The 27,665-nt window shown below is 44.4% G+C and overlaps 1 protein-coding gene across 7 annotated transcripts in view; it reads left to right on the top strand.

Annotated features, from left to right (window-relative positions):
- IL1RAPL2 (interleukin 1 receptor accessory protein like 2) overlaps window positions 1–27,665 on the top strand; it is a 495,600-nt gene that overhangs the window by 76,544 nt on the left and 391,391 nt on the right. The window contains exons 1-2 of one of the 7 annotated variants that reach the window (XM_080365715.1): window positions 6,752–7,165; window positions 19,097–19,197. In XM_080365715.1, the coding sequence (XP_080221841.1) occupies window positions 19,116–19,197 (82 nt within the window). In that variant the 5' untranslated portion in view covers window positions 6,752–7,165; window positions 19,097–19,115. The other 6 variants (XM_080365716.1, XM_080365720.1, XM_080365717.1 and 3 more) reach the window with 6 other exon arrangements.

Here is a 27,665-nt window from a genome sequence, read left to right as displayed (position 1 = left end):
TCGGCGACTGCAGCATGTGGGTGTGCAGAGCCAGGGAGGACCCTTGCGCAGAGATAAGTGGGAACAGCAAAATTCTCCTTTTCTGCATGTCAGGCTAGCCTGGTGCTTCTGCTTGAGTTGAAGCCCAGTTATCATTTCGGGAAGCAAAAGATTCAGACTCTACAATTTAACCTTGAACTTTACATTTTGGTAAAGTTGCTGGTCAACTTGAAAAAGAGACACTTGTTTACAGTATGATCCAGGTATGTAGATTTAATACACAATTTATCTATCTGTGAACAAGGATATGACACAAGACTTAAAGTTGATTATTGTTATTTTTACCACATTTCTCCCCTACACTGAAACTCCATTTCATTTTCATCTGAAACAACGATTTTCTTTTCCTTTTGCCAACTGACCTGGAAAATCCATTATTCAGCTAAATACAAGCTACCCCAAATATGTATAGCTTCTGTCCAGAAAAGTAATTTGCATTTTTTTTGCCATCAGTCCAAGGTTTCAGCCCACGTGTTGTACCTTCCCCTTCGTTGTTATGATTTTCTCTGTTCTGTGGCCTGAAATATGATAATCTGAGCAGAACAGAAATGCAAAATAGGATGATTTTTACAACCAGATTTAAAACTCCTACTGTTTGCTACAAACACAAAGAAGTAAAGAAAGTGCCACATTAATTTCTGCTTTTTTAGAAGCACCAGCAAAAAATGGAGAGGGGAAAAGAATTCTGTAATAGAAAAACATCACTATTTGTTGATTTCTAGGTTTTATTTCCTTTTACTTTTTAAACTAGTTTTTTTAAACCATCCACTTGCAGAAATTTGCATTTTATGAGGACAAAGTTACAAAATATGATGAGATCGTTTTAGGTAACTTACCTCTTTTTCTTCAGCTTGTGGCATCTAAAACTAACTATGCTTGTCATTTTCACAGTAATTTCTTATCATTGAAGTTAAAATATAATCTAAGTTTGCACCAAACGAGTGGTTCCAACATGAGTTTGCCAAACTGTATTGCAGTGGGATTTCTGCAATCACGATTAGGTACTGCCAAACAAAAATGATCTGTGGAATAGAAGTGAGTCCAAGGTTGATTAGCTTCTCCAAATCCCACAAGAGGTTAGAAGAAGCACAACTTGCATTTAATCTTTTGTTTCTGTGTCTCTGCCATCCACAGCTTTGTTGGTAGATACAGCACACCTGAATGGGGGTGAAGGGAGGAGAAGTGAGGGGTTGATGGAGGACTTTTCTACTGTTAGGGGCTGATCTGCTTTAGGATGTTATTGGTGCTCACCAGAGGTCTCAGAACTGCTGGATCAATTATTTGTGTAGCTACGTCCCATCCAGAGGACAGAAATCACCGCTATGAGAGTTTGTATGTGTGAATTATTTTTACTCCTTTCCCTCCCCATCCCCCCCTTTTTTTAGCTGATTATTGGTTCTCACACCAAAAAGTGAAATAAACAGTCAAAGGCAGCATTTGTCTTAGTCTTGTCTGAGAAATTCCCAGTGGGAGATGGAAGCATATTTCCACTGTTTGCTAGTGGCTTTTACATTCCTGCTCCACAAACAACTATTCTGCACATGAAAAAAAGCTCTTCATTTGAGCAGTTTCCCTAACAAGCTTCACAGCTGCTTGCTGGATTAAGGCAAAGTTAGGATTTGTGTCTGATTTTAATTAATCCCAAACAGTGTGTCCATTTGTGCTGTTTGCCAGTCAAGAGGGACAGGTAAATAGTCAATATGAGGTATCTTTTTACTCTTTTACAAAAATATGGTGACTACTGCATGAAGGCATTACCTGTGCTGTAAGCCCGCCGTGTTATTCTTTGGGGAAGGGAATTCTTATTTTCCGATCCATATACTTATGCAGAGCAGTCACTCCTTTTACACTCTGTACATGCAAAATGCTTAATAATTTTATCTTCAGCTTTCAAGCATAAAAGCAACAAAGTTACCCTATTCCAAACTTAACTACTTGTGTATGTTGTTGGTATCAAATAAGATTACTGCTAGGAAGATAGCACATTTATCTTTCACTTGAAATAACCCAGGAGAATGTCAGATGCAAAATGATTTTTGAGATCTTGGCATTTACTGCTGCTTTATACTGTCTGTGTGCAACTTCAGTCAACAGCAGTGACATTATTGGCGAGTACCTCCAACTGAAGGGAATTGGCACCCTATTAAAACTCCCTCGTTGCAGAGCTGAACTGGAAATATGTTACTATGCAGGTCTATGTTTTCCTCCTGACAAGCGGTGATCAGAATCATGGCTGCTACCAGCCAGGCAGGATTCTCTCCTTGTCAGTTTATTCCTTCCTGTAGCTAATCCTTTATCCGGTGTTATCTGGGCACCAGTGTCCTCCTCGTTCCTTTCACAGCAGGCTCTCTTGGCTTTGGCTTTTGTCCCGTGTAAACGCAGCCCTGCCAAGTCTCTCTGTGATGAGCTCCCTTCCATGCTCTGCTGTTGCAGCATCAGCATCTCACACCCTTGTGGCTCAGCGCTTCTGCCCCTCTCTGCTCCAGCCATGTGGGTGCTGCTGGCAGAGCAGCTGGCGGAGAGCACGGGGCTCTGGGCAGCAGGACGCAGCGGGGCTGGAAGTGGTGGATGCAGCGTGGGAGTGGGTGATGCTCTGCAGCATCTGCAGGTGTGCAGCCATGCAGGTCTGTCATTGTCACCCGGTCTTAGGGAGGCTGGATTCTGGCACCTGGCTGCAATGGGGTTATCTACCAGCTTGGCATCGCTGTCTGCTGAAATTAATTGCTGGATAGGGTTGATGGTATTTTTGGAGAGATGGACTTAGCTTTCAGCCTTATTTCTTCTTGCTTATGGTGGTCATTGCGGGGTCTCTTCTGAGCAGGAGCACACACACACACACACACACACACAATTTGCATGTGTGGCCATATTTTCCAGAGATCAGACCTGAATCTGTGCTGCTATATACAAAAGAGTAGACATAAAGTCAATAAATGGGACTTTATACAGCTGTAAATTATCTCATCCTGTCATCTTCCCATTCAGGCAAGAAAGATGTGAGGATTGTGTAGATTTAGAAGCAGAGGTTCATGGCAAGACTGGGGGCCTCCTGATCACAGCCAGGGATGATGACCCCTTCTAGAACTAGTCGTGTTAGTGGTAGGGTTTATTGGGGCAATTTATGCTCCTCAAATTACCCTATTCATGCTGGAGGCTGCTCACTTTGTACCCCAGCTCCACCAAGCAAGCTGCTCAAGCGGGAGCTCTCTAATTTCTGCTGTTTAAGGTCAAAACAAGCCTATCTTATTTCACTGAAGCAGGACAGAGTGCAAGGCACTCAACTAGCAGATCCATCGATCCACGGGACGTGAGAAAAGAGCAGCTGGGAGGGCAACCTCTGCTGGTGGCAGTCAGAAGAGGTTGTTTGGCCACAAACTAATTGTAAGGGATGTGGGTGAGTCCACACACAGATCGATTGAAATTGATTTTATCTGGGGACTCTTCCAAAGCTAACTGAAGTCAGTGCAAAAGAGTCTTTTTCACCGAATTCTCTGGCATTGGATTAAAACCCTAGGACACCCCATCATGAAGTAATTTGGTTAGCAGAAAGAATGGAGAGATTTAACAAATCAAGGATTGGAGAACTAAATGGGATTCAAGGTGATAGATTCAGTTCCTGGCTTTCCACAGACTTACTGCTTGAATTGCCCAAGTTCCTCAGTCTCTTTGGACATCCCTTCCTACTATGGACAGGTATGACAGTGTGAGTGATTCTCTCTTTCTATTTTTATCAGTGTCAGCTGCATTATTCTCTGTTCTTTCTCTGTGCATCTACAACACACAGCACACCTGGGATGTCTTAGCTGGGTCCCTAGCCTGCTTTATCACACATATTAAAAAAAACAAAACCAAAAAGAAGGTCAAACAAAGGCCAAAACAGGTGTTGTTACTTCTTTAGTGGTACATCAGAAATTAATGTAAGGCTTGGTGCGTGGCAGGCTATTCCTACAGTTCATCTGAAGGCTGATATCTTCTGCTCTGTATTCAAGTCCATTAATATCACATTCCTCTTTTCATTCCTATGAGCCTACCTAAAGACTGACAGCTCTATGTCATATTACTCTTGTCTGTGAAGTGGATTATTTTCCACACTGGGCTGAGATGAGTTCAGAAAAAGGGAAACAAAATTAGTTTTAAAAAACTTCAGTCAGTGGTGTATTCCCTTCTTTTTTTATGAATAATGTATACTTTCATATAGTGTAGCATAATAATTAAGGTTTTTTGACTTATTGTAAAATGCTGAAGAATGTCTAATGATGCTGCTTTATCTATTCTTTTAAAGTTCAAATATAAATCCAAGTTATCATTAGATACAGCTTCACCTAACTGTATCTTTCAAAGTCCATGGGATGTTTTATTTCTAGGCTTTTAATCTTTTAATTCAGCTAAAAAGTGACTTTAGTAAGTTACTTGATAAATAATTTAAAAAATAGCATTTTACACTGTAATCATGCCAGGAGAAATGAAAGAGTAGCTGAAGTGTCAGAGGTTATAAATTGCAGCAAAGGTATTAGCATCTTGGTGAAGAAGTCTGTGTCACACAGAGAAGCAAGGTCTCCTGGCAACATATTGACTCTTTCTAATTAGTTAAACGATTTATACAGGCAGTAAAAATGGGCTAGTTTATCGATTTTTGTCACATCCCTGCACTACAATAGTTTTGCTCATTTACTGTGTGTAAGAATACCTTGTGTGTGCCTGCTCCCTCCCCACAACTGGGACTGGGAAAAGTCGTCTTTGCTCTTAGCCTCACCTTGCAGAACAAGGTGGCCATCCATCGTTCATCCCCAGCACCTCCTCACATCAAACAAGGTTGTAAAGCATGGATACACTCAGAGAAATGACTGAAAATGCTACTTTTGTTGTCCCCATACGACATCTAGTTCAGATTTGCTTTGTTTATAGGTAACAAGACAACGTTTCTGATGGTCAGCTCCCAAGATGTGATAAAGACCTGAAAGCAGAGCTGGGTGTTTACTTGCCTTTGACATCAATAATTGCAAAGATGCTGACACCGATGTGTAGCTGAGGTGGGCTGTATGCAACTAAGCAGGGTCTGGCTCTTCTCAGCTGCCCTGGCTTGGGGCGAGGATGCTGAGGGGACACTAACCTATGGAGAGAGTCTCCTGATGTTGCAGATTATCTTAAAATTTTACTGAATCTTTCTATATTTTGTGTTTATGTAACAGTGAGTTATAAGAGCATTTTGATTTTACAGAGTTAACCTCCGTGTTAGAATTAGGTTAGCACTTATTAACCAATGATGTATGAATTGCTGTGCTGCTTGTTATCTGAGACAGTTACTTGAAGTCCCTATGCTATAGACCATAATACCCTTAGTCTTTACTCTCTAGACCATAACCAGAGCACCCAGGTTCTATTCTGTATAGGATGAGTTATTGGACAGCTTGGCAAGGCCGATATCCAGCCGTCCAACTTGGCAACAAAACTTACTTTTAAGGTGTCCTGAACTACCTTCATGATAACACTAAAAATCACGCCCACAGGTCAAGAAGACCCTTGCCCAGGTGAAGACCCTTCCCCTGCGCAGCGTAGTAACAGAAAAGGATGACACAGCAAATATTGCAACTCTATGCAAATTACTAACCAATCATTGTAACTGAGAGTGTATGACCTTGTAATTTTGTGTATAAATGTAATGGTAAAATCTGCACAGGTGTGCTTGATTTGTGGAGATGCCACCGAGTGCCCAGCACTGCAACAAAGGAGCACCAGCTTCTTAATGCTACGTTGGTGTTAAGAAGTTTGATTCCCGATGGCGGTGACACCAAGGACGCTGTTTTCCTGCAGCTGGCTGGGTGCTGCTTGCATGTTTACGTTATAAGTTTGTGGCTGCTGCGTGGCCCGGGGTTTGCAGCCACGCAGGGGGTCACTGGAGGAGTGATGGTTGCATGCGCTGTGGTACAGCACGAGTCCGCCCGAGCAGCGGCACTGCGAAGTTGCGTTGCTTCCATGAGCGTGAAGTGCACTTACAGAAATTTGGCGAATGCTTTTCGCCGCCTGTATCGCAGCTGCCTAACAAAACTGGGTCCTCTGATAAATCCGAGCAAAAAAAGCAGAAGTAGACTATATTCTGCATGGAGCTATTCTAAGATATTTAAAAGCGAATAAAAAGCAGCACAAGGGAAACTAAAAATAACGCTACCCTGCTGTAGAAAGCATGGATGTGCCATGTCGGAATCAGAGTTAGGGAAGCCAAAGTTAACCCGGTTCAGGGCAGGCTGGTTAAACTGGCGGTGATGGTGGTACGAGAGCGTGCAGGGCGTTTGGAAGCGGCTTCTCGCCGCGCAGCGCTGTGGGACGAGCTGCGGGACGAGCTGCGCCGCTCCCGCTGCAGCCCAACTGCTGCGAGTTGCGCGGGCGGCCGGCGCTGCGCCCGGGCGCTACAGGGGGGCGGGGGAGGGCGGCGGGGGCGCGGGTGCCCCCCGAGGTGCCCGGCCCGGGGGGGCGCTGCGGCAGCGCGCTGGTGCCCGCCCCGGAGGCGCCTCCTCCGCTCGGAGCCCCGCAGGCTGCCGCCCCCCGGCCGCGGCACGGCTCTGCCGCCCACGGGCGCGCCCCCACGGGTCCCTCGCTGGTGCCGGCAGCCCCTTTCCCGTCTGGCCTTCCCGCAGCGGTCGGGGCTTCGGCGGCGGCGTTTTGCCACGCCGGTTGCCCTGTGCGGGGCCGGCGGCGGCGGCGGCGCTCGCCGCGGGTGCGGGGCGGCGGGCGCACGGCGGCACGGCTCGGCTCGGCCGCCAGGGGGCGCTGCGGCGTCTCGCTGCGCGGGGCGGGCGGGCGGCCGCACCTGCCGCGTGCGGGGCCGTCGGCGGCGGCGCGGGGGGCAGCGCCGGGCCGCTTCGCTCGCTCCCGCCCTCCGCTGCCGGCCCTCCCCTCACCGCGGCGCCGCCGCCCGGCCGCCCCGCCGGAACTCGACGGGGGGCAGCGCCTGCTCCTCCGCGGCGGCGGCGGCAAGCCGCGCTCCGCGCACACGGGTGGCCCGCACCGCCCCCGCAGCGGCGCCGCCGGCCGCAGCTCGCCCTGCCTCCGCGGCGGGGCCCGCCCGCAGCCCGCCGCCCTCGGACGGGGCCGTGCCGGCATGGAGACCTAGAGGGGAGCCACCGCGGAGGTAAGCCCTGCCGCGCAGCGCTGCTGGCGGCGATTTCCTTCACCCCCCTTATGTTTCTGTTTTAATTAAAAAACAGTTTTCCCTCGCAAAAAACCCCCAACAAACCACCAACAACACAACCAACTTGGGGTGTAAGGGCTGTCCCCTCGGCGCCGCCCCCGCCGTGCGCGGGACGGGGCTGAGGGGCGGCTGCTGCCGTGTCCCTCCTCCGCCCCGCGGCGGGGGAGCCGGGGGAGCCGGCGTGCTCGGGGTGCTGCCGGCACCGACCCCTCGGTCCCGGGCGGGCGCCCCCCCCGCGCCCTCCGGTGCCGCGCTCCCCCGGGGTGGCCGCCCGTGCCGGGCCCTGCGGCGGCGCCGGACGCGCGTCCCCCGCGAGGGGAGGGCGCGGGCAGCACCCGGGCTCGCACCCCGCCACGCCGTCGCGCCTGCGGCTTCCCGGGAATAAAAGTGTCGCTGCCGGGGATTTAAGAGAAAAAACGCGCGAGGAGTCGCTTTTTTTTGGGGATGCGGCAGCTTGGTGCAGCCCGTGAAGAAGGTGCTGGCTCTTGGCTGCTCGGAGGCACCGTGGCGGCGTCCTGAACGTCGGGCGACTCGGGAATCTCCAGCTGCCTCCCAAAGTTTTGTGGCAAAAAGGCTTTAGTTTTGCTTGGGGTCTGAGGGAAACCCGTTCATGGGCACGAAACGTCTCTCAAGAGCTTGATTTAAGCAGCTGTTTTTAAAAAGGCTCCTGGACGGCTGTCTCTGCAAGGATCCAAAGAAGCTGAAGTTTCTGGTAGGAGATGCCGTAAGCCGCAGTTTCTCAAAGTTGGGGTAAGGGCTGCGTGCTTTGGGCAACCTCTGCTCCCACTGGGATAATGCCCACCCATAGGCTTTGTACCGCGAGGAAATACCCATCCTGGCAGGAACTGGCACTTCCCTGTGCTCCTGTGCAGTGTTTATACTCTCTTGTTTTTATCCTGATCATTTAAAAAAATAAAAAATAAAATTTAGAGTATGTGTGGGTTTTGTGGCTGTTACGGTAATACCGTCAGAGTATGTGTAGTCTTGATGTTTTTCCGTGAATGGTTAGAGGTCGGTGCGTGGCGAGGCGAGGCGCTGCCTGCGTGGGAGCAGCGAAGGGCTGTTGCAGGGTGCCCAGGCGCTGTGCGAGTGTGATTGCATCCCTGCCCAAGAGAGGCACTCACCCCAAACGCCAGCTGTCACTGCTTGAAAGGGGATGTTATTTCTTAGCAGAGATTAAACTGTGCAGCTGCCTGGTGGTCTGTGCTATCTGTCAGGTATCTCGGCTGTAAGAGCAGGTTCTCTGCTTCTGTGTAGTGTGTGGGAAGGGGCTTCCCTCCGGAGGCAGGAGCAGGCCAGCTTTGAGGACACGGTGGCTGAAAAGCTTTGCTCATGCCAGACCTGAGGCAGAAGGTAAGTCTGGGGAGGAAGCTGACAGTCAGGCTCTTGCTTTGCAATAATGGACAAGTGGCTGAGGAGGAGGTGGAGGGACAGGATGGGATTTGGGATTTTGGGCTCCCTGAGCCAGTGGGGTGTAACACACATGCAGTCAACGGGAGAGGTGAAGACTTCTGGCAGCTTACCAAGGCACAGGCAGTGCTCTTCAGGGTTTGGCGAGTCCGTGGTTAAGCAGGGCTTGTGATTGGTGATGTACGGGATGGCTTTCCAAGAAATTACGAAGGATCACATCCTTTTGAGGGTGTTTCTCTGTGCAAAGGAGACCTCTTGCAGTGGGAGGACGGGGGCATGCTCTGACCTCCCCGCAGAGTGCTCATGTTGCTAGGCAGCAGCTTGCACCTCCAGCCTGCTCCAGATCTGAGTCTGCAAGGGGAGACCTTCCTCTACTGAACTAAAGCTTTCTACCTGGTGACCAAGGATGCTGGAAAGCACATACCCTGCATACGCTTCTGGCCTGCTCCTGGGTGCCAGGGAGGGATGTGCAGCTGGGAATGTTCAGGGATGTTCAGCTGGGAATGTTCAGGGATGTTAGCCGATCACAAGACTTCCTTATGCTCACCTCCCTGCTTGGGCTGCAAGTGAGCACAGGGGAGAGAGAGGGAAATCTTCAGTTGTTCAAGAGTTCTCTGCAGACCACCCTTTAACAGTACCTGGAAGCTTATAGGAGTTTGTCTTCAAATTGTTTGGTGACTGATGCCTTAGCAGTAAAGTGGGGGGCAGGGGAGGGAGGGAGAAGGAAGGAAGATTTGCTTGCACAAGGGGTAAGAAAAAAAACCCCAGTTGTGCCACATTAATGCACTTGGCCACCTTTAGGCTGTTTTAGTGGATGCCACACAGTTGCTGGAGCCCTTGTACAGATGTGGCATCAGCCAGCTTTGTCTGAACTGCTTTGTATCTTGCAGAGCTGAGTGATGGAAAGCCTTTTAATCTCCAGGGCTGCCAGTCTAGTGGCTGCACTTTGAAGCAGTGCAGTAGCTGAAGCTGTTGGAAACCAGTGTGGGGGCACTGGCCACTCTCCAAACAGAAGTCAGATCAAAAAAGAGCCTGAGAGAGTCGGGAGGGATTCACAGGCTGCTGGGGCGAAGGTGAGCTCAGCAGAAGTTCTGTTCTTGTGGCACAGATCACCCCTGATCAGGCAGGGACTGGCCTGAGGTTTCTTGGTTTGATGGAGGCTGGAGGCCAGGGCCTCAGAAGAAGCTGCGCTTTACAGCCTTAAGCCCAGAGGAGGCTGCAGAGGAGTGAAGAAGGCAGAGGCAAGTAGGAGCGTATTTGCTGGGCTCAGGATCTCAAAGGTGTTGTGCCTTGCCACTGTACAATAAGCTCGAGCTATGGAGAGTTTAAAAGTGCGTGTCTGGAGGTGTGGGGTAGCTGCTGGCTCCAGTTCCCTGCGGAAGTAATGGGCAGCTTGTATATGGAGGCAGTGTGAGTGAGGAGCCCGGCAGAGATGCAGATAGGCTGCTGGAGAGAGAAAGGGGGAGGAAACGGGGACAACGTATGAGGCCCATACACCTTGGGATGCTCTGCGTGGTTGGAGATGACAGGAGCATCCAGGAGAGGCTCTCTGGTCAGGCTGGGTCTATACAGGGAGTTGGTTTGTTTGCATAGGCAGAGTAATTTGTTTCCTAACTGCCCGCAGGTGTTTCCTGGGCAGAGGAGGGCTCCTGTTACAATTACCCAGTTAAAGCTACAAACAATGTCTTGTTTGTAGCATTTGGAAGGGCGAGGCTGTTTGGTCCAAATTTTTTTGTGTCCTGGGTTGACATGCCCCTGTGGGACTGGAGGTGGAGGGAAAGTTCCAAGGAGCATATCTGTGGCTGGTGCAGCCAGCCGTCCCTGCTGGCTGAGCGGGGAGGCTGCCAGGGAGGGCTGGGGCTGGTGGCCTTCACCTGTGCGTGTGAGGGAAGGGGCTGAGAAGTTTTACTCACAGTAAGAAATAAAAATCAAGCATCTATAAGGTATGGGCTTTTCCTACTCTCCAAAACATTCAGTCTCTTAAGTAATTTCTCACTTCAAACTGAGGCTCAAGCTGAAAATATCAAGGGATGCTAAATCGTGAACAACTATTAAACAGCCTTAAAGGGCTGTATGGGAAACAGTGTCTGCTCTCTGTTTCTAAGCCTTCCTCAAACAATGTGAGCCTGAGCTATTTATCAGGAGGTCTTTAGTGCTGGAAAGGGAAGTGAACATTTAAACTGTATCACAAAATAAAGAGGCACTTTAAGAGGCTGTTTGCTTTCCAGGATGTCCAACTAAAAATAAACCTCTCTTCGAACAGCCTTGAAAAGAAGACAAAGGGAAGAGATCTTACCCTTGCTGAAAATAATGAGAACCTTTTTGCTAGCTTTGATGGTCAGGGTTTCCTCTGGCATCTGGTATTTGATCTAGGTAAGCCACCCGTGGAATTGGTGGGAGGACCGAGGGGTGTGTTAAGTTCAGTGACAAAGCTGGTGGGAGAGAGACTGCCTGTTAGAAACTTTTGTAGGGGTTGCTTGGCTAATCCTGTCCTTTCCAGCCCCTCTCCACCCCAAAAGCACTACAGGAAGAGAGTTCCTTCTATCCCTCTTGTCACTGCTTTATGTAACAGTTAAATTAACAAGGTTGTCTACTTGGCAGGGCAATTCCAGGGCACATAAAATATATATTTTAATTTGATTTTGGTCTGCATTAGAACAAAACCCCATTGTTTACAGGATTTCTACAAAATATCTGCAAGTAATGTTCTATAAGCAGTTTCTCATGATTCTGAAATTCTGGGGGGTTTGCTTGCTTAATTAATTCTTATTTTTACCCAGACAAATCTGAAAAAATACATATAGGTAAAGGCTAGCCTCTGGTTATGTAAAGGAAAAAAAAATCCTTATCAAGAATATGTTTATCACTTTAAGGTACTATGAGATAGTGCCGAGTACAGTGAAAGCAACTTGCCTTTGCTGACAGCACAGCGAAGTGCCCTGTCTTGCTTTTCTAGAACTGTGCTTTCGAAGTGGAAAACTGTGGAAGAATGTTTTATAAGAAGTGTAACAGCTGGTATGCCATCTTTTTCTGTTAATTCTGTCGTCTTGGAGCATTGTGTATTAGTTAGGGAAGCATGTGGCCATGAATGAGATCAAGGTATGAAATTCTAAGCACATCGCATGTGGAGTTGTGTTCTCTTGGTGCTTGTTTCATTAATGTATGGGAGTGAATGTGGACCAGGTTTGCCATGAATAGTGCAAATATTGTTATTGTGTAAATATTGCAGAGGCATGAATGTATATAGGAGCACATATAAAGTCAATACAGCTGACACTTCTAACAACTGCAGTCCATCTTCTATGTGGTCCTGGAAAGAGGCCTGTTTTAAGATGCTGTAAAAGCAGTTCCTCTATAAAAGCAGGGAACATTTCAGCATGCAGATGGCAGCCCAGTCTAAAATCTAGTTCTGTTTTGTGCTGAGCACCTCCTTAATGAGCCTTGAGGAACACAAGGGGAACAAGAAAAGCAGTGTGGGGGGAAGAGGAGGGATATGCTATCTTTCAGGATTGAGACCTTTCTTTGAACTGTCTCTCTCTCCATTTTTAATAGTTTTTCTACAAAAGCTGCTTGGGGAGCTAGGTTGGTATGAGTATGAAAGAAGCAAAGCATCTAATCTTTTGGCTTAATGCTTTTGCATAGGCTGCTGCAAAGTGGACAGACTTCCTTACTGATGTAAGAGTGGTGAGTGAGTTTTGAAATTGGTGTGGGTGAGAATGCACTTTGATCATCTCTTTTAATCCGAAATGTCTTCCCCTTTTGTGGTTAAGGCTCTGTAGTGGAAACCTGTGATCACTGGTGAGATCATCTAAAGCACTTAGGAGAAAAAGGCCATGACCTGAGCAGTGGTGTTTGCTCAGTGGTCAGCGACTGAAGAGCTGGAGTCAGGTGAAGCTATGGGTTTTCCAGAATTTAAAGGTTTATCAGCAACTCTGAAGCCTAAGAGTTCTCATCAGCAACTTGCTATTTTTCCCCGTGGTGAGCTAAAAAGCAGGGTTCAGAGTCCTTTTTTTCTGAGCAGAGCTTCTCCGCAGCCCAGGGTGGGCTGGCTGAGTTGGGTCTGAGAGAGTAACCTCCAAATTCATCGCAGCCCAGAAGCTGTCTGCCCTCCTGGGACAGTGCCCGGTGGCCTTCTCAGTGTTGGGAAGCGTATGTGGTCGCCCAAGCCTGGGGCTCCTCTTTCCCCTCGGGTGGCTGTGGTTACTGCTGCAGCTTACTCTGCTTTGGGAACTGTTTTGCTGTAACTGTGTCAGTTCTAGGACTTAGGCTGATTTAAGCTGTTTCTTAAAATCACTCCCCTTTCCCCGGTACTAGCGTACGTGTTTAGCTTTCCAAGTGTAAACCATCTTCATGTTTTCTTCTCTCCCCCAGCTGGCTTTTCTATAATCTTCTAAGTACTTCTGCAGTGGTAAGAGGCTAAGCCCCACTCGGTAAACTTAAACTCTCTGGGTCTGGCAGTCTTTACATTGCCTACGGTACTTCATGTTGCCTGAAGTACTGTATTGATTAAACCACAATCTGCAGGAGTAAATATATGTTGAATATTAATAGCTCCTACTCTAGTGGGGAAAAAAGGCTGTAAATTAATAGATCCATTATGTTGACCTCATAAACCATGAGGGCTTGAAGTACAGCTGTAATCCTCCTCCCACAACACGTATTTCACTTTGAATGTCTATAAAAGGCCTGGACTACTCGAATTTAAAAGCTGTGATACTGGACAAGCATATCCATATATCCTGGGATGCGTAGTTAGAATATTGCGAAGTTAAGACTGGAACAATCGTTCTCTGTAGAATCCAGGGTAGTGCTGAATCAGTACATCATTGATGGTGCAGCTGGGCATGAGGCTTAAAAAATAATCGCTAACTTTCCCGCTCCTTTGTTGTTCTTGTTGTTCTTCCTTACTGTTGCTTTCTCTATTTCCAAGTGCAGGGGTTGTTATAATAAGGGAGGAGTATGATTCAGGGATTTAAAATCCAATTTGAAGATATAATGAACTTGAATTCTGTGTGAGTTGCTTAGGGAATTGAGGTCAGTGTGTGGTGTGAGCTGATAGTACTCGATCTGCTAATCAGCGCTGAGTAGTTCTAGTTCTTTTGGTTCACGAATTGTTAAGATGGGCTGCTCAGGTTTTTTTTGAATTTTCTGAGTAGAGAATTAGAATAGTGCCTGTATTGTATGCTCATCGCTAACCTCTCTGGTTAGCATTTTGATTCTATAGACATTGGAATCTTTATCTGTATTTGGAGTGTTTCAGGGGATATTTCCATTGCCTATTCTTCATGTTTGGCCATAAATGAGCACTATTTTAGGCAGCTATTGCATGGGAAAGTTCCTGTGATAATGCTTGAAGGGTTTTCTCTCTACAGGGCAGACCAGCCCTGCTCATAGTGTTGAGTCGGTTTGCTGCTTTAACAAGACTAAAATAATTTCTACTCTTTGCAGCCAGGAATGTTAATGGGAGAAGTTACTGTGTGGAGGCCATCCATGGTATTTTTCTTTCGTGCCTGCCACTAAAGCTCATTGTTTTGTTTTGGTGTTACACTGTAAGGTGCCTTTTGAAGCTTTAAGGTGCTCTTCTTGGTAACTTCTGTTGCCATCTGGAGGATATTTAACTTTTTAATAGATGCATTATAATCTTTCAAGCAAAACCTCAGTGTTAACACCTGAGAGGTGGTGCTGTTTGTTTCTTCTCAAATAACAGGTAAGATTCTGTGTTTACCCCCTTCACATCACAAAAGATCTGTGAGTTTTACTGTTTGTTCCTTTTCTTTCATGCAGCCTTTGGAGGAATCATTACAGATTGGTGTTGTGACCTTGTCAGGTGTTCTGTGTATTTAGTTGTGGTTCCTTTTGCTTCCTCAGGACAATACCTTTGTCTTTCCTTTTTGTATTGCTGTCATGCAGCTGATACACTGTTGAGCCAGTAATAATCCCAGACATTTTAGATGTCTCATTGTTGCTGGTTACTTTCAGTTCACACAACATAAGCGCTGCCAGGTTCCTTCCGTGCTTACCTTGGTTTTAAATTTCTCATAGAATTTCAGCTGAACAAGGAGAATTAGCCAGATGTGAATTTAGTTAAGGAGCTGAGTCCAATGGAGGCTCAAATCCAGCAAGACAAATGCTGAATGCACACTGCCTGGTAGAATTAATGTTCATTGCATATTTAGACAACTTAAGTGGCTGGTTATGATGGTGAAGATGCACAGTGAATTAGGCAAAATGAAATATTCTTTGATGCTTATTGAGCAACAGAGCGAAGAATGCTGTGTGACCCATATCAAGTAGAGCTGAAGATATGTTATTTGAACTAGCATGCATCTCTGATCTTACATATTCTTTTGTTTGTGTTTGAGGTATCGACAAAAAGGGACTGGTGCCCATTGTGGATTGCTTCTGTCCAGCATTTTATATAGACTGAAAATCTTTCAGTAATAAACAGCTGAAAGTGTGGTGTGTTGGCAGAAGAGAAGACCTGAGAGAGAGTTCATATTAAAATTCAAAGCCTTAAAAAGTGGAGTGGGGAAAAGGTTTGAAAAGAAATGAACAGAAGTCACTATCTAGCATACTGTAAAGACAAGGGAAGAATTACTGTTGCCATTTCATCCTTTCTGTGTGGGGTGAAAACCGTAATTTATGTCAGTGAGACTTCTCAGCAACAAAACCTGACAATTGGAAACCACTGAAGAGGTGGGCTGCTGTTTTTAATGAGCACCTTTTGCATCACAGCTTCTGTGGAGAAACCAGAACCTACAGAGCCTCATGGTGTGTCAGCAAATCTCAGTCTGTGCACAGACGTGTGCCTGAGTGCACACATGCACCACTTTTCTTGCCTTCTCTTGAAAAGGAACACTGTATAAACAAAGCTTGTGGTAGAAATTAGAGCAAAACTAAATCATGTTTAAAGTAGGAACTTGGGCATCTCAGTGCTGGGTTTTGTGCAGAATATTAATGCTCCAGTTCCCTTCTTGTTTCTGAGTGCTTTCTGCTAACCTTGTAACTTGAAATTCTTTTGAGTCTGGGAAGCTATGCAAGCTAAAGTGGATGCTGGCAGGACAGCGAGCAGTACATGAAGAAAATGGGATGCAATTTCACAAGCCTTATTTTCTGAGGACTCAGAAGAAAGAACTAAGTTTGTCAACACAAGTGAAGGGCGTTAGGAGGCATACGGGAGTCAGGGTTTCTGTTAGAACAGAATTTGTGCTGCACTGCATCCCAGTCCCCTTGTAGTTGCTGGATGCTTACGGCAGGCTGGGAAAGCTGCCTGAAGTCTGTGGTCTGTAGCACCAAATGGTATGGGGAGGGAAGGGGGAGCCTTGTTAGCAGTGGGATTATTGAGAATATAGTTGTCACCTTGCTTCTCCTCTGATGGTAGCAACCTCCCTTTACTTACCTCGATATAAATGCAACCTGGCACATCACAACAAGGGCTGGATTAACATGTTTAGCGGTTCTTTTCTCAACAAGCATTTCATTCTGTGTCTCTCCTCTTGGTGATCTTGGGCAAGTTATCTGTAATTGGTATTTCTATGTCCTTATTAAGTAAGATGTCATCTCCACTCTTCTGGGAGTGGTCCTAAACTTGGTCCCCCTCTTGTAAGATGTATCCAGTAGATACATTCTTTTTACAGCTGTGAGCCCCTACTCACAGCTGCTTGGAGTTGGCAGCATCAGAGTAAGCAGCTCCTTGGGGAAATGCTGATCAGTGCCTGTGAGGGGAGAGTTTGTCAAATGACAAAATCAGCCCTGCTTGGAGGAAAATGCCTCAATTACAGAAAAATGGTATTAAATGTTAACTGGTTTATCCCGTTTATGTATCTTCAGGCTAGCACAGTTTTATTCGTGTTCTTCATCAGATCATAGACACTTTCCCATGCATTTATTTCCAGAAGTGCTGGTAGGTCTAGCACAGGGTTGTCTGGAGTCTCTAGTCTGTCCTGCTGCCTGATAGGTGAGCGAATGGCTCAGAGGAGGGAGCTGTGAGACTGGTCCCATTGAGAGACATGATGGGTGTCTCGGCAGGCTCAGCCCCAGAAATCTCCTGAGCAAATTTAGAGACTTTGCCTTGGACACATAGAACTTTCCCTGTTCTGGCTGCTTGACATGCTTCTGGAGGAAATACATCTTACACCATACCTTGCATTCTTTGTAGAACTGTATGTTTAAAAACCAGTTTGAACAGCATTGTTGTCTATAGCTGCCTGCTGTCTCAGGACAGTAACCAGCCAACCCCTTGGTCACACCGGTGTGACTGATCCTACCTTCTTTGGGTTGGAGGTCTCGAATGGTGAAGATGACACTTCAAACTGATGTGTATTTTCATGCCAGCTTTAGTGGGGTCGTGTCAGATGTGACAGGCTGAGGCTCTGGGCCCAGCTGTGAATGACAGGGTGGTGGAGTAATTTCTTGCCCTTTCCCTACTGTGTTTTCCTGACTTTTGCAGGTACAGAAACTGACTGCCTTGGTGAGACCAGGGCTTCAAAAAGCAATGCTGATAGAGACAGGGAAATTCTTGGTTCTAGCATTAATGTCGGCCAGCAGAACTTGCTTTGAATTTTTAAGAGTATTTAATACAGCATAGCTCACTTGGAATGGGGATGGAGGGACCCATATGAAAAAAGACCTAGGAGTTACGTACTTCAGCTGAAATATCTGAAGGGAGGAAAGTGGAGAAAGTAATTTGTAAAGCTACACTTGAAAATCATTCTAGCATAACATCATCGTTACAATTATCTGTCACAAGATTTAGTTCAATTACTTTTTTTTTTAAGCTCTTTTGTCAAGATGGCCTTGCATGTTTCAGGATTTTGGTACTCCAAGGAGAGGTTAAGGAAGAGTGAATACTAATTCTGCCATTAACCACTGTCAGACAGCCTTCAGCGCTTATAATTCCTTGAGAACTCCTTTATTGTCTTTACTATGGGGAATCAACAGGCATAAAGTGCCCACGGGAACATAGAATTCAGGGGGGGGAAGAAAAATCCACTGCCTATTTATAATTTATAGTGTGGTAAGGTGAGAAGGGGAAAACTTCAGTTTTAAGTAGTAATTTTGAAATAATTTAATAGCATAATTGCCATTGTGTAAAAGATTATACGGGGTTCCTTACATTTTCTTCACACAGTAGTAAGCTGGTAGTAAAATTACAAGGGAAGAGTATTTGATGTAATAAACTCAGATTAAGCTGAATAGTTTTTAGTGAACCACAGGGCATTGCGCTGTCTTGCTGGCTTGTCACACTGAGCAAACGTTCAGAGCTGCCAGGGTCTGGGCTGGTCCCCGAGCTGAGGGTGCCTCTGAGCAGGCTGGGCGGGTGGATGTGGTGCAGTGTTTAAGGAACGGTTCTGTTTCATTTGCCTTGGTTTTGGCTGCTAATGCTGGTAGTTTTATGCATTTCTGTTTAAAAGAAGCTGCTATAAAATGCTGATTCTTTTGTCCCAAATAATAATTGTGTACTGATTTAGATGACTGCCCTCTTTATCTGAGAATAAGGGTCCTGATCAAAAGTCTTTATCTGATCTGGAGATAAATTCCTGGAGTCTAAATATATCAAGCCACTTAAAGGCCTGTGACTTCAAGTTAAGCATGTGTTTGAGGACTCTAGTTTATAATTAAATGAGAGAGAGAGAGAGAGGCTTTGCTGAGTTCAGATTCATTCTACCTGTTTTTAAATGCAGATAAGGAGCCTCAGTTTGCTCTTGCTATGTTTTCTTGAATGACCTCATACTTGTAAATGAAAACAGAATTAGTTCCAGTAATATTTAAAATTAATATTAAAAAATACATTTTTAAACTAGATTTTTACTTTTTTTTTAAATGTATGTAATATAAGGCAGGTAGTAAATTTCACAGGAGAGATTTATTTTATCTTTTTGGTAAGAATCCCGAGGCCTGCATTCATTGATTTCTGAATTTTGTTCACCTGTCTTTACCTCATTTTATAGGAGAAATCTCTGGAATAGCATTAATTCATTCTAGGAGCTTTTAAAAAGTCACCAGTGGGAAAATGAGGTTGCTAAGAAAAATTGCATGAATAACCTACTCTTGTGTCTTTTCCTAAAAAATGTGAAGGTTTTTTAAGCATATGCCCTCTTTGTATGAGATAAAACTAAGCTTGACCATCAGAGTCTCTCCCTTAAATAAGATACAAAAATCTTCCAGATTATACCTGTGCTATTTCAAATAAACAGTTAAATCCTATGGTTTTGTAAAGCAAAATAATATTTTCAAAGTGTCATTTTAGAAGACCAACCCTTTTGTGTGTTAGATGTAACTAGTTCATAGACAGTTACTTTGAACCATTATGTTTTGCTACCTCTGCATAAAAATAAACCCCAAAGTCACTAGATTAAGCCATTGCCCTGTAATGGTTCTCTGAGAAATGTTTAACTGTAGCTGCTGCTTTGTTGTAGTGAAGAGCTGTGATTCAGACTTCATACTATGTTTGCATTTCAGCTGTCACAGAAAGTGAAAGATGAAGCCTCTTGTTCTCTTGGTTCTTGTGATCTGTACTGTAGTCAGCATGAATTTGAAGCTCGTGTCAAAGAGAAATTCTGGTAAGTCACAGAAAAATATCTTTACTTTTGAATCTGGACCTAGTGCTCATGCAATCAAGTGTTTTAGATGGCTGCTTTTTGTTTTGCATATATACTTCTTGTTCTCTTCTGAAAAAAAAAAAGTCATAACCAATATGGTTTGCTTACCAGATGTTACAGGATGAATTTTCTTGCTATAATGTTCTCTTGATATGACTTTAAGCTACTTGAAAGTGTTCTTATGTTTCCTTTTATGAAAAAAAAACCAAAACCAACCAACCAAAACCAAACGTTGATCTGATTAAAAACCCACGAAGGTAATAATGACTTTGGTATTGTTTTAACATCCAATCTTTTACTCGTGCCATAGGATCTTCTTGACTGTGTATGTGCTTTGTGGTGACTTTTAAGTCTGGATGATTTTTCTGTATGTTGGAAGGGCATCTTCCAAAAAGCCGTGCCAGCTGTATGTGTGGTCATATATGGGGGTTAACTGGGAAGAGCTTTCCTGGGTAGATAATCTTTGATTATTCTGGCAGTGGAAGGGAGTGGCAGGTGGTTTATTTTTACATCTGCTTTTGAAACTCACCAATAACAGAACACTTCAAAGAAGCATCTGGATAATATTTCATCTGTATTAGAGCCTGAAGTGACTTGTAGTCCATGCGGGTCTCCTGCCTCAAAAGGAATGACTTCATGAGACTGTTTGCCTTTTGAGCAAGCTGTGAGTTTGACTTGAAGCTGTGAGTACTGACTTTAGTTGGTGTGGCCAGTTTTAAGTTTAATTCCTGCATTTCTTGAGAACAGAGGAGAAAAGTTATTGGTTCATCTATTATTAAGAATTAGATGTCACATCCCAGGCTAGGAAGTGTTACTCTGGGAACCACCAGATGTTAAGCTAAATTCTCTCTGCTGGGCTAGGAAGTATAAATGGATGTTGCTAAATCAAACTAGTCCACAGCCTTTTTTTGCAGTTATCGTCCCCTGAGCACTGTTTGCCTTGTGAGAGAAGTCATGGATATTGGGATCTGGCTACAGTGGAGCTTGATCTAAACTTTGCTAAGGCTGATAGTGTTCCTGTTTTTCAAAACTGCTATTACTGGCCTGGATGGGAACCCCTGTGAGATCCATAATCTGTATAACTGAGCAGCCTTTATTCACTGGTGCCATGCAACACCACCTGGCTGCAAGGAAGGGCCTTTGCATTTCCTTTATGAGAACTACACATCTGTAGAAGTAACATGCCTGTGGTTATAGCATCATTCGGCTGGTAGTTTACCTTTAATTATATTTTAGTGTTTTGGTTTTTTTTCCTTAAATCTGCTTTCTTTCATTCTGCAGAATGTCTTGTGTTATTGGCAGCTGTTGACAGTATCAATTCAGGCTGAGTACTGGTGGGAAAAATGCTTTAATATCTTAGACTACCCATTGCTAAATATAATCCAGTAGTGAATAGCTGGTTCTTTTTCTTTTCATTTGATTGAATTGGTATACATTGAGTATAAGATGAAGGGGAAAAATGCACGTAAAGTAAAATTACAGTTTCTTTGCAAGTATATGATCATGTAGTTGGTTTTCACCTTCAGTATTCATTCTGTCATGCGTGCTGATTTTTAGGTTGCTGTGTAGAGCAAACTATTGATTTTTTCTTTTTCTATGATATTGTGTGTGAAATACATTTTCTGTTTGTGTGATTTCAGCACTTGGAACAAAATTGCTAATTTGACTCCCCTTTCTGAAAGGGGTCTTTAATTAAGAAGGACTGTTGTGTTGCTTGGGGCTTCACTAAATGTTATATATTGTGAAGGGGCAGACGCTCCAGAGGCTTCCAAATAACTATTTGTATTGTTGTTTAAGTAGAAGATCAGAGACAGTGGATGGAAGCAGCCAGGCAAATGTGTGAAGAAACAGTAGGACCATGTTGCTGAATAGGGTGACAGAAGCTGTAGTGTGCTGGTGCTGTAGTTTGTTTTTTTTTACTGGTGTCTTGATAAAGGAGAATGGGAAGGGGAAAGTAATTTAATGGTTATTTGTGGGCAGCTGCACTGCGGTGTAAGCAGCAGGTTGTCTGAAAGCGGGAAGACTGCTTTAGCTGCAGAGGAGAGCTGGGGTGGGGTGTTCAGATGACACCCTGTAGACAGGATCTGTGCAGCGGTGTTCTGGATGGATATTGTAGTCTTGGGTCTTGCCAGCTGTTGGTATGGGGATGTCTAAGCTGGTGAGCATCCTGAAAAGGGGAAGGGAAATTGTGCAGACAGTTATGTAGAGCTGTTTGAAGCAGTGCATGGAAAGTTCTGACACTGATGATAAAGACAGATTTGGGCCACTAGGGCAATAAACCAGCAAAATCAGGGTATTGGTGTCTGCTGGCTTATGTAGATTGGCGTTTTTCCAAGCAACACATAGAATTATTGCACAAATGGCCAGAATTGTGGTTTGTGTTAAGTACCAGAGCAATTATGAAGTTGACTAGCATGTGTGTAACATCACATGATAAAATATGTCTTGTTTAAGGGGTAGAGAGTATCTAAAGAGAGCAGAGTTGAAAAGGACTTGGGGTGGAGCAATGAGATGTGGTAGATTCTTCAGATAATACAAAGGCATCACTGAGGCAAAGGACGTTAGTAGTGAAACTGAAGTTGCCTTAAAGAGAACAGGGGTTTGGCTAGGCAGGCATCTTCAGAGGCTGATAGGAAAATAATCCTTTGAAACCAAGGAATGGCAGCTGAAGGGAGGAAAGTTGAGGATGACAACTCCAGACAGCAAATGCAGACAGTACACAGGGGCTGGACAACAGGCAGGAGTCATTAGAGAGGTCAGGAGTGGAGGATCTAAGATGTCAACCAGGGTGATGAAATGGTGCTGCAGTTGCAAGCATAGAATTAGTTTGCTGAAGAAACAGTCCTTATAGAAGGGAAGAGAAAAGCTGAACTGAAAGATATTTGTCTCATGTCCTTTACTTGCCCTTTGTTATAGATTCAGGTGTCCATATTTCCATTTGGAGAAGACAAACAGGAATGCATGTGAGTGGCACAGGTTGAGTACCTTGCAGTGCTGCAAAAATGATACAGAAACTTGTAGCAAGTTGAATTGTTTGGCTGCTTCTCACTTGAGATGTGGTGCCAAAACAATTAAAATGGGTGAGCTAATTTAATTATGGTAGTCAGATTCTTCTTTACAAGCAGCAACTTCCAGATGCTCCAGAAAAAATCTGTCACGTCTACAGAGCAACGATTGCTGTTTGTGGTGGGAACAGAACCGTTTGCCTCGAGCATCTGTATGAATGTGATGTTGATTTAACTTTCACAAGCATTTCTTAATATTAAGAAGCTTTTCTGAAAGCTGCAGGTCATCCTTTTTGTCTGCTTTAAGAAGTAAAGCTGAGCAAATAGCTAATGCTGGGACTGCAGCCTTAGCAATGCCCTAGAAAGGGTATTTTACAGGTGGAGGTTATACAAATAAATTGAGGATGTGGGAGCTGCTAGGTTCCCAGCCGGTAGGTGATTTCCTTTTAATCTGATTAAGTGACTTCTTTTCCCAAGCCCTTTGTATACGGTGCTTTGAGTAATCTTAGCAGGGAATATAAAACCAATTAAAAAATCATGGTATTTTTTAAGCAAAAGATTTTTCAGGTTATAGATTTTGTTTGACTTACTAGACATAATTCCATTAGTGAATAATTGATGCCATTTATTGTTGCTGTATTTATTTGCTGAGCTGAAATACCCTGTCTCAGCATGCTAGAGCTCCAGAGGGCATGCCAACCTTGTGCGGAGGAGCATGGCCAGACATTCCCAAGATTTCTACAAGGCTGCAGGCTGCAGAGCTGGCAGTATCTTTCTGCAGGTTAACAGGGCTTAATTGGCTCGGGTCTTGTACCAGTATGTTCTACAAGCTAGAGAGCCAGCTTCGTGTCTTCTCTGTAGCGTCAGATGGATGTGCTCTAGGATTCTGGCCTTCCTTTTCCACCTCTTTATCTTGGGACCACCCAAAAGGCAGTCATATGCCAGAAGAGCAAGTGTCTCTCTCATCCCTCCAGCTGCATCCAACTTTGTCACCAATGGCCTGGGAGAGAGAGGGCTTGACTTAGCATCATGCCTTGCTGTGTATGGGCATAGGCAGTGTCTTAACTTGTTTCGTTGACATTGCAGTGGTTGGGACATAGTGCTTTTTTCGATATAATATTTTGACATATTTCTCTCTCTATATACCTTATATATTTATATTACGTATCTATATGTTCATATATTTTATATGAGTTTTTATTTATGTGAATATATTTTCATAGACATATTTTTATATATTGATATACATATATATTGATAATATTATGAAAAGTATTAAAATCAACACGTTTATTTGAAACCGGTTGGCTTGATGCTTTGTGCCTTTTAAATGCCATGCATCAGCTTACAGTGGTCTGTTTCAGGAGACCTTCACTTTCCTAATAGCTGCCACGGCTCTAGCCTAGGATTTCCCTCTGCTCCCTTCTGTGAAGCCCAGTCTCTGTATTGTTGCCTGATCACTTTGGCCATGAAAACCATGATGTACAAGGAAGTGGAGGTGTTTGTACTTCACGGGAGACTCATGGATTTTTCCCTGGTGTGGGATATCCCGGAGGAGCCTAATTCTTACAAGTCCATTGCTCCTGCTGGAGCAGGCCCCTAGAGGAACTGCAGGATGAGCATTCGCAGTTGCCATTTGCTTTTTGTTTGCAATTGCATCTGCCTGAGGAGCTGACTTACGGCCCTGTTGTGAAATGCATAGCTATGAGCCCTCCCAGTTTCTGAGATGTAAGAGATGCAAAAGAAGCTTTCAGCTTTTACTTCCTGCAAATAATGTACAGACATAGAGGAAATGGGAGCTTGGTAACACTAATCAGCACACACCAATCTCTTTTCCCAGAAGATGTTAAGTTATTCAGAGCTCCAGAAGACCAAAAAAGTCAGAATCACTGTTGTTCTAAGATGTCATCAGTGCAGGGATGTCCAGTCCCTCTTGCATATGGCCGTGTCTGCTCACGGGTTCATGGCTGCTCTCCATCTGTTCAGTTTGGCTCAGTGGGAAGCGAGGAGCCAGGCTCCTGTGCTCAGTTAGGTCTCGGGGGGGGGGGCGGGGGGCTACCAGCCAGTGCGGTGTGAAGCACCGGTAATCCGTGCACCTCCTTACTGGAGTCTCAGCCTTGGTTTCCTCTCCTCGAGGCAGAAAGCAGCATTGCAGCTCGACAGGCCTATCTGGGAGACAGCTGGCCGTGTTTAGACATTCTGTTTGCTGGTGGGGTGGGAGGGAGGGAAGAACAAGAAAGGAAATAATCTGCTAGAGGCTTGGGGTTTTTTTAGTGACCTCAGCCTGACAGGGTTTAAATATTGGACTTACTTAAACACTCAAATTTTTAGCTATTACACTTGCTTAAAACGAGTTCATGTATAATTAAAACAATTAAAATATTGAGTTGATACTTAAATATTAAAGCTAGACTCCTTTCCCAAAAGGGAAACCGCAGCTGTATCTGAATAAAATAAATGAATGCAATTAAATTGTTCCTAACCACAGTAAATCACAAAGGTAGGATCTTTAGGGATAGGAGGAAGTAAGCAAAGCATGAAAGAAATGTTGTTTCCTCAGTTAAAAATCTATAATCTTCCACTTCTGCGATGGGCATCATGTCAGCTGTTTGGATATCTGTTCTACGTGTAGCTGCAGCGTTTAAGAGTTTATTAATAATATCTGAACCTCTAGCAGACATAATGTCATGACTGAGAAATTTTCCAGCTCTATGCATTTAACCAGATAATGCTTCCCCCCCGCAACGCGATGTTTTTGAATGAAAAAAAACAGATGCATCAAGGTATCTTTGCTTTGTTTTCTTTCAGATCTTAAATAGAAATTGTAAGAGAGATCTTCGTATCTGTATTTCTGCTATGCTCACTTTGCGGGTGTGTGTCCTAGGTCTGTGTCCTTACTCTGACTGTCCTGAGAGAGAGGGAAAGTTGTTCTGGCATGTTTTGTTTTTCATCTTGTTCATGCAAATACTTTTGGAAGGCCTGCCTCCTGTTACGTTCAAATGAAAGTATAAATAATACAGCTACAAACTTACCCAGAACACTGTCTTCAAGCTCAGCATGTTCATTAGTCCTAGAGATGAATGTCTGCTCCGTTTGGGACACCTATTGGTGATGCAGAGGCTTGGAGGTAACGTAGGGGGATGTGAACCTATGGGAGCTATAGGGAACCTGTGATGTAATGGTTTGGCTTTGGGTTAATTCCTGACCAAGAACAGTTGTGAAGTGTGCTTGGGTTCTTGTAATCTGAATACATGTTTAAGGCAGGTTTTACAGACTGCTGTATATGTTTGAAGGAACGTAAATAAGGCTCCTTATGTTGAACTAGGTATGAATATTAATACGCATTCTTGTATCTCTGTCCACTGAATTTAAGAAAACTTTTTCTACTTTACTTTTGGAGCCTTGCTTGTTGTTTGAAGTGCATTTCAGTTTTGAATGACTAGTGCCTGTGACACATAATAGAAAAGAATTTTCTAATATGTATTTACTTGGTTTTGCCCTGAATGTAGCTGTGAAAGTGGTAAGCAGTAGAATTGTGGGGTAGGAGATATTGGGATCACTATGGGAAATAATGGGAGAAAGGAAAATTAAGATACATTTTTGGTTGGGTTTTGGCATTTAAGTTTGGAGAAGTTGGCCTTACAAATACTAAAGGAAACATCAGAGGTTGCCTCTTTCAGAAGGTGCAGAGTTAAATATTTCCAGTTGTTGACCTGTGGAGAAGGAAGGAATTCTTTTCAGTGTAATGCATGTATGTGCAAATGTTAGTATATAGACCTGTGTGAGATTGTTGTGGTACTGTTATAACTTGCTGAAGTAGAAATGATTGTTTGTCTATGACTTGAAAGCAAAATTGATCTGAGCTGCAGTGCCACCTCTAGAGTGTACATTTTATCACTTTATTAATCTATCTTTCAAATCCAATTGATTCATTCCTACAAGAAGCATGATTAACACTTATAATACTTACTGATATGAAAACATACATTGCTTTGCTGCTGGAGACAGAGACTTAGATTAAAGTTAAGCTTCAGACCTGACTACTATGCTTTTCTGTGACAGGGTGACCAGGCTGCCTGTGCCTTCCAGCCTCTGCCATCAGTTCCTTCTTGTTTACCCTCCCCTTGTGATTCCTCCTGCAAGGCAGGAACAGAGGCAGCATGAGGGTATTTCTGGTAGTTTGACTTTATTGAAATACCCTCCACCTTTGAGATTCACAAACCTGTAGCTTTGTTTTGCAGTGTATGACCTATTGAAACACATTCTGGGTCACTTTTTTTTTTTTTTTAAAGAAGGTATTTTGACACTTCAGTATGAGACAGATGCAATTCTTCGCACGTTTGAGGGATCAGTATTGATTTAAAAAGGTATCTGCTGAGATTTCTACATCCGTTATTCCAGATGGGAACCAAAATAGTAATTGAATAAGTAGGAGACTTTGGTCCAGGCAGCTGTAAGCGTTGTTCAGTGGCTTTTAATAAAGAAACTGGAGCCAACAGCAGTACCTGGCATGAACTTTTTGTATCTGGCTATCTCATGTGTGATGTTGTAATGAAGTGGGAGGAACAGGGACCTGCGTGAGACCCTGACTGCTAACCTGACCTACCAGCCCCTGTGGGGCAGGAGGCATCAGGTAAAGCGGTACGTGTCAGGGCAAGCCCCTATGGGATTCAGCTCCCCTTTCAGCGAACAGGCCTGAAACAGGGCAGAAGAGAAAGCCTGAAGTTCCCAAGCTCCTTTCTAATGTTTAAAGTACAGTATTTTGTATGTCACTCCTGCGTGTGTCGGGGGGATGTACTGATGTTTAGGCATCCAGTAACCATGCGTACAGTTTAAACATTTGTTAGAGCTGTGTAGCAGAGGCCTTGAAACATGACGGTGGTATTATTTTTTGGACTTCTGGTATTCTGATTGTGCTTTCTTAGCTTGGCAGGGTTTTTTTAAAAGTCTCATGGGACTACTTGGTGTTTTTCATAAACATCTGCTACTGTGATATTTAATACAAGTGCTTTTTGTCTCTAATCTTTGCATCATAGTTATTCCCATTTTACAGATGGTAGAAAATCATCCAGAGACAAAGTGATGTGAAGGTTGCCCAGCATACTGGAGGTGATGGGGGGGAATAACAGAAATAAATGTTTCCCTCTGTTCTGTTGGGTTGCTAGCACTTCAGGCAAGAACTGGGAAACTAGTACTGTCTCCTAGAGAAGTTTTGAGGCTAGGTAAGCATCTATATAGAATGTGCTTTTGTGTCCTTGTATATATGTGCTAGGGAAAAAACATTTGTAATTTCTGTTAATTTTCAGTAGAAGATAGTAAGATGTGTCTAATAGAAATAGAGGAGGAAGATGAGAGAGGTTCTGCTATACCAGGTTTTGTGCACTAGTTTTAGGCTAAGAGCTTTTGCCTTTAATTAGTTACAAG

The sequence above is a fragment of the Falco punctatus genome, assembly GCF_963210335.1.
Source record: "Falco punctatus genome assembly, chromosome: 15".
Lineage (NCBI taxonomy): Eukaryota > Metazoa > Chordata > Aves > Falconiformes > Falconidae > Falco > Falco punctatus.
This window is presented reverse-complemented; position numbering and strand designations above follow the sequence as displayed.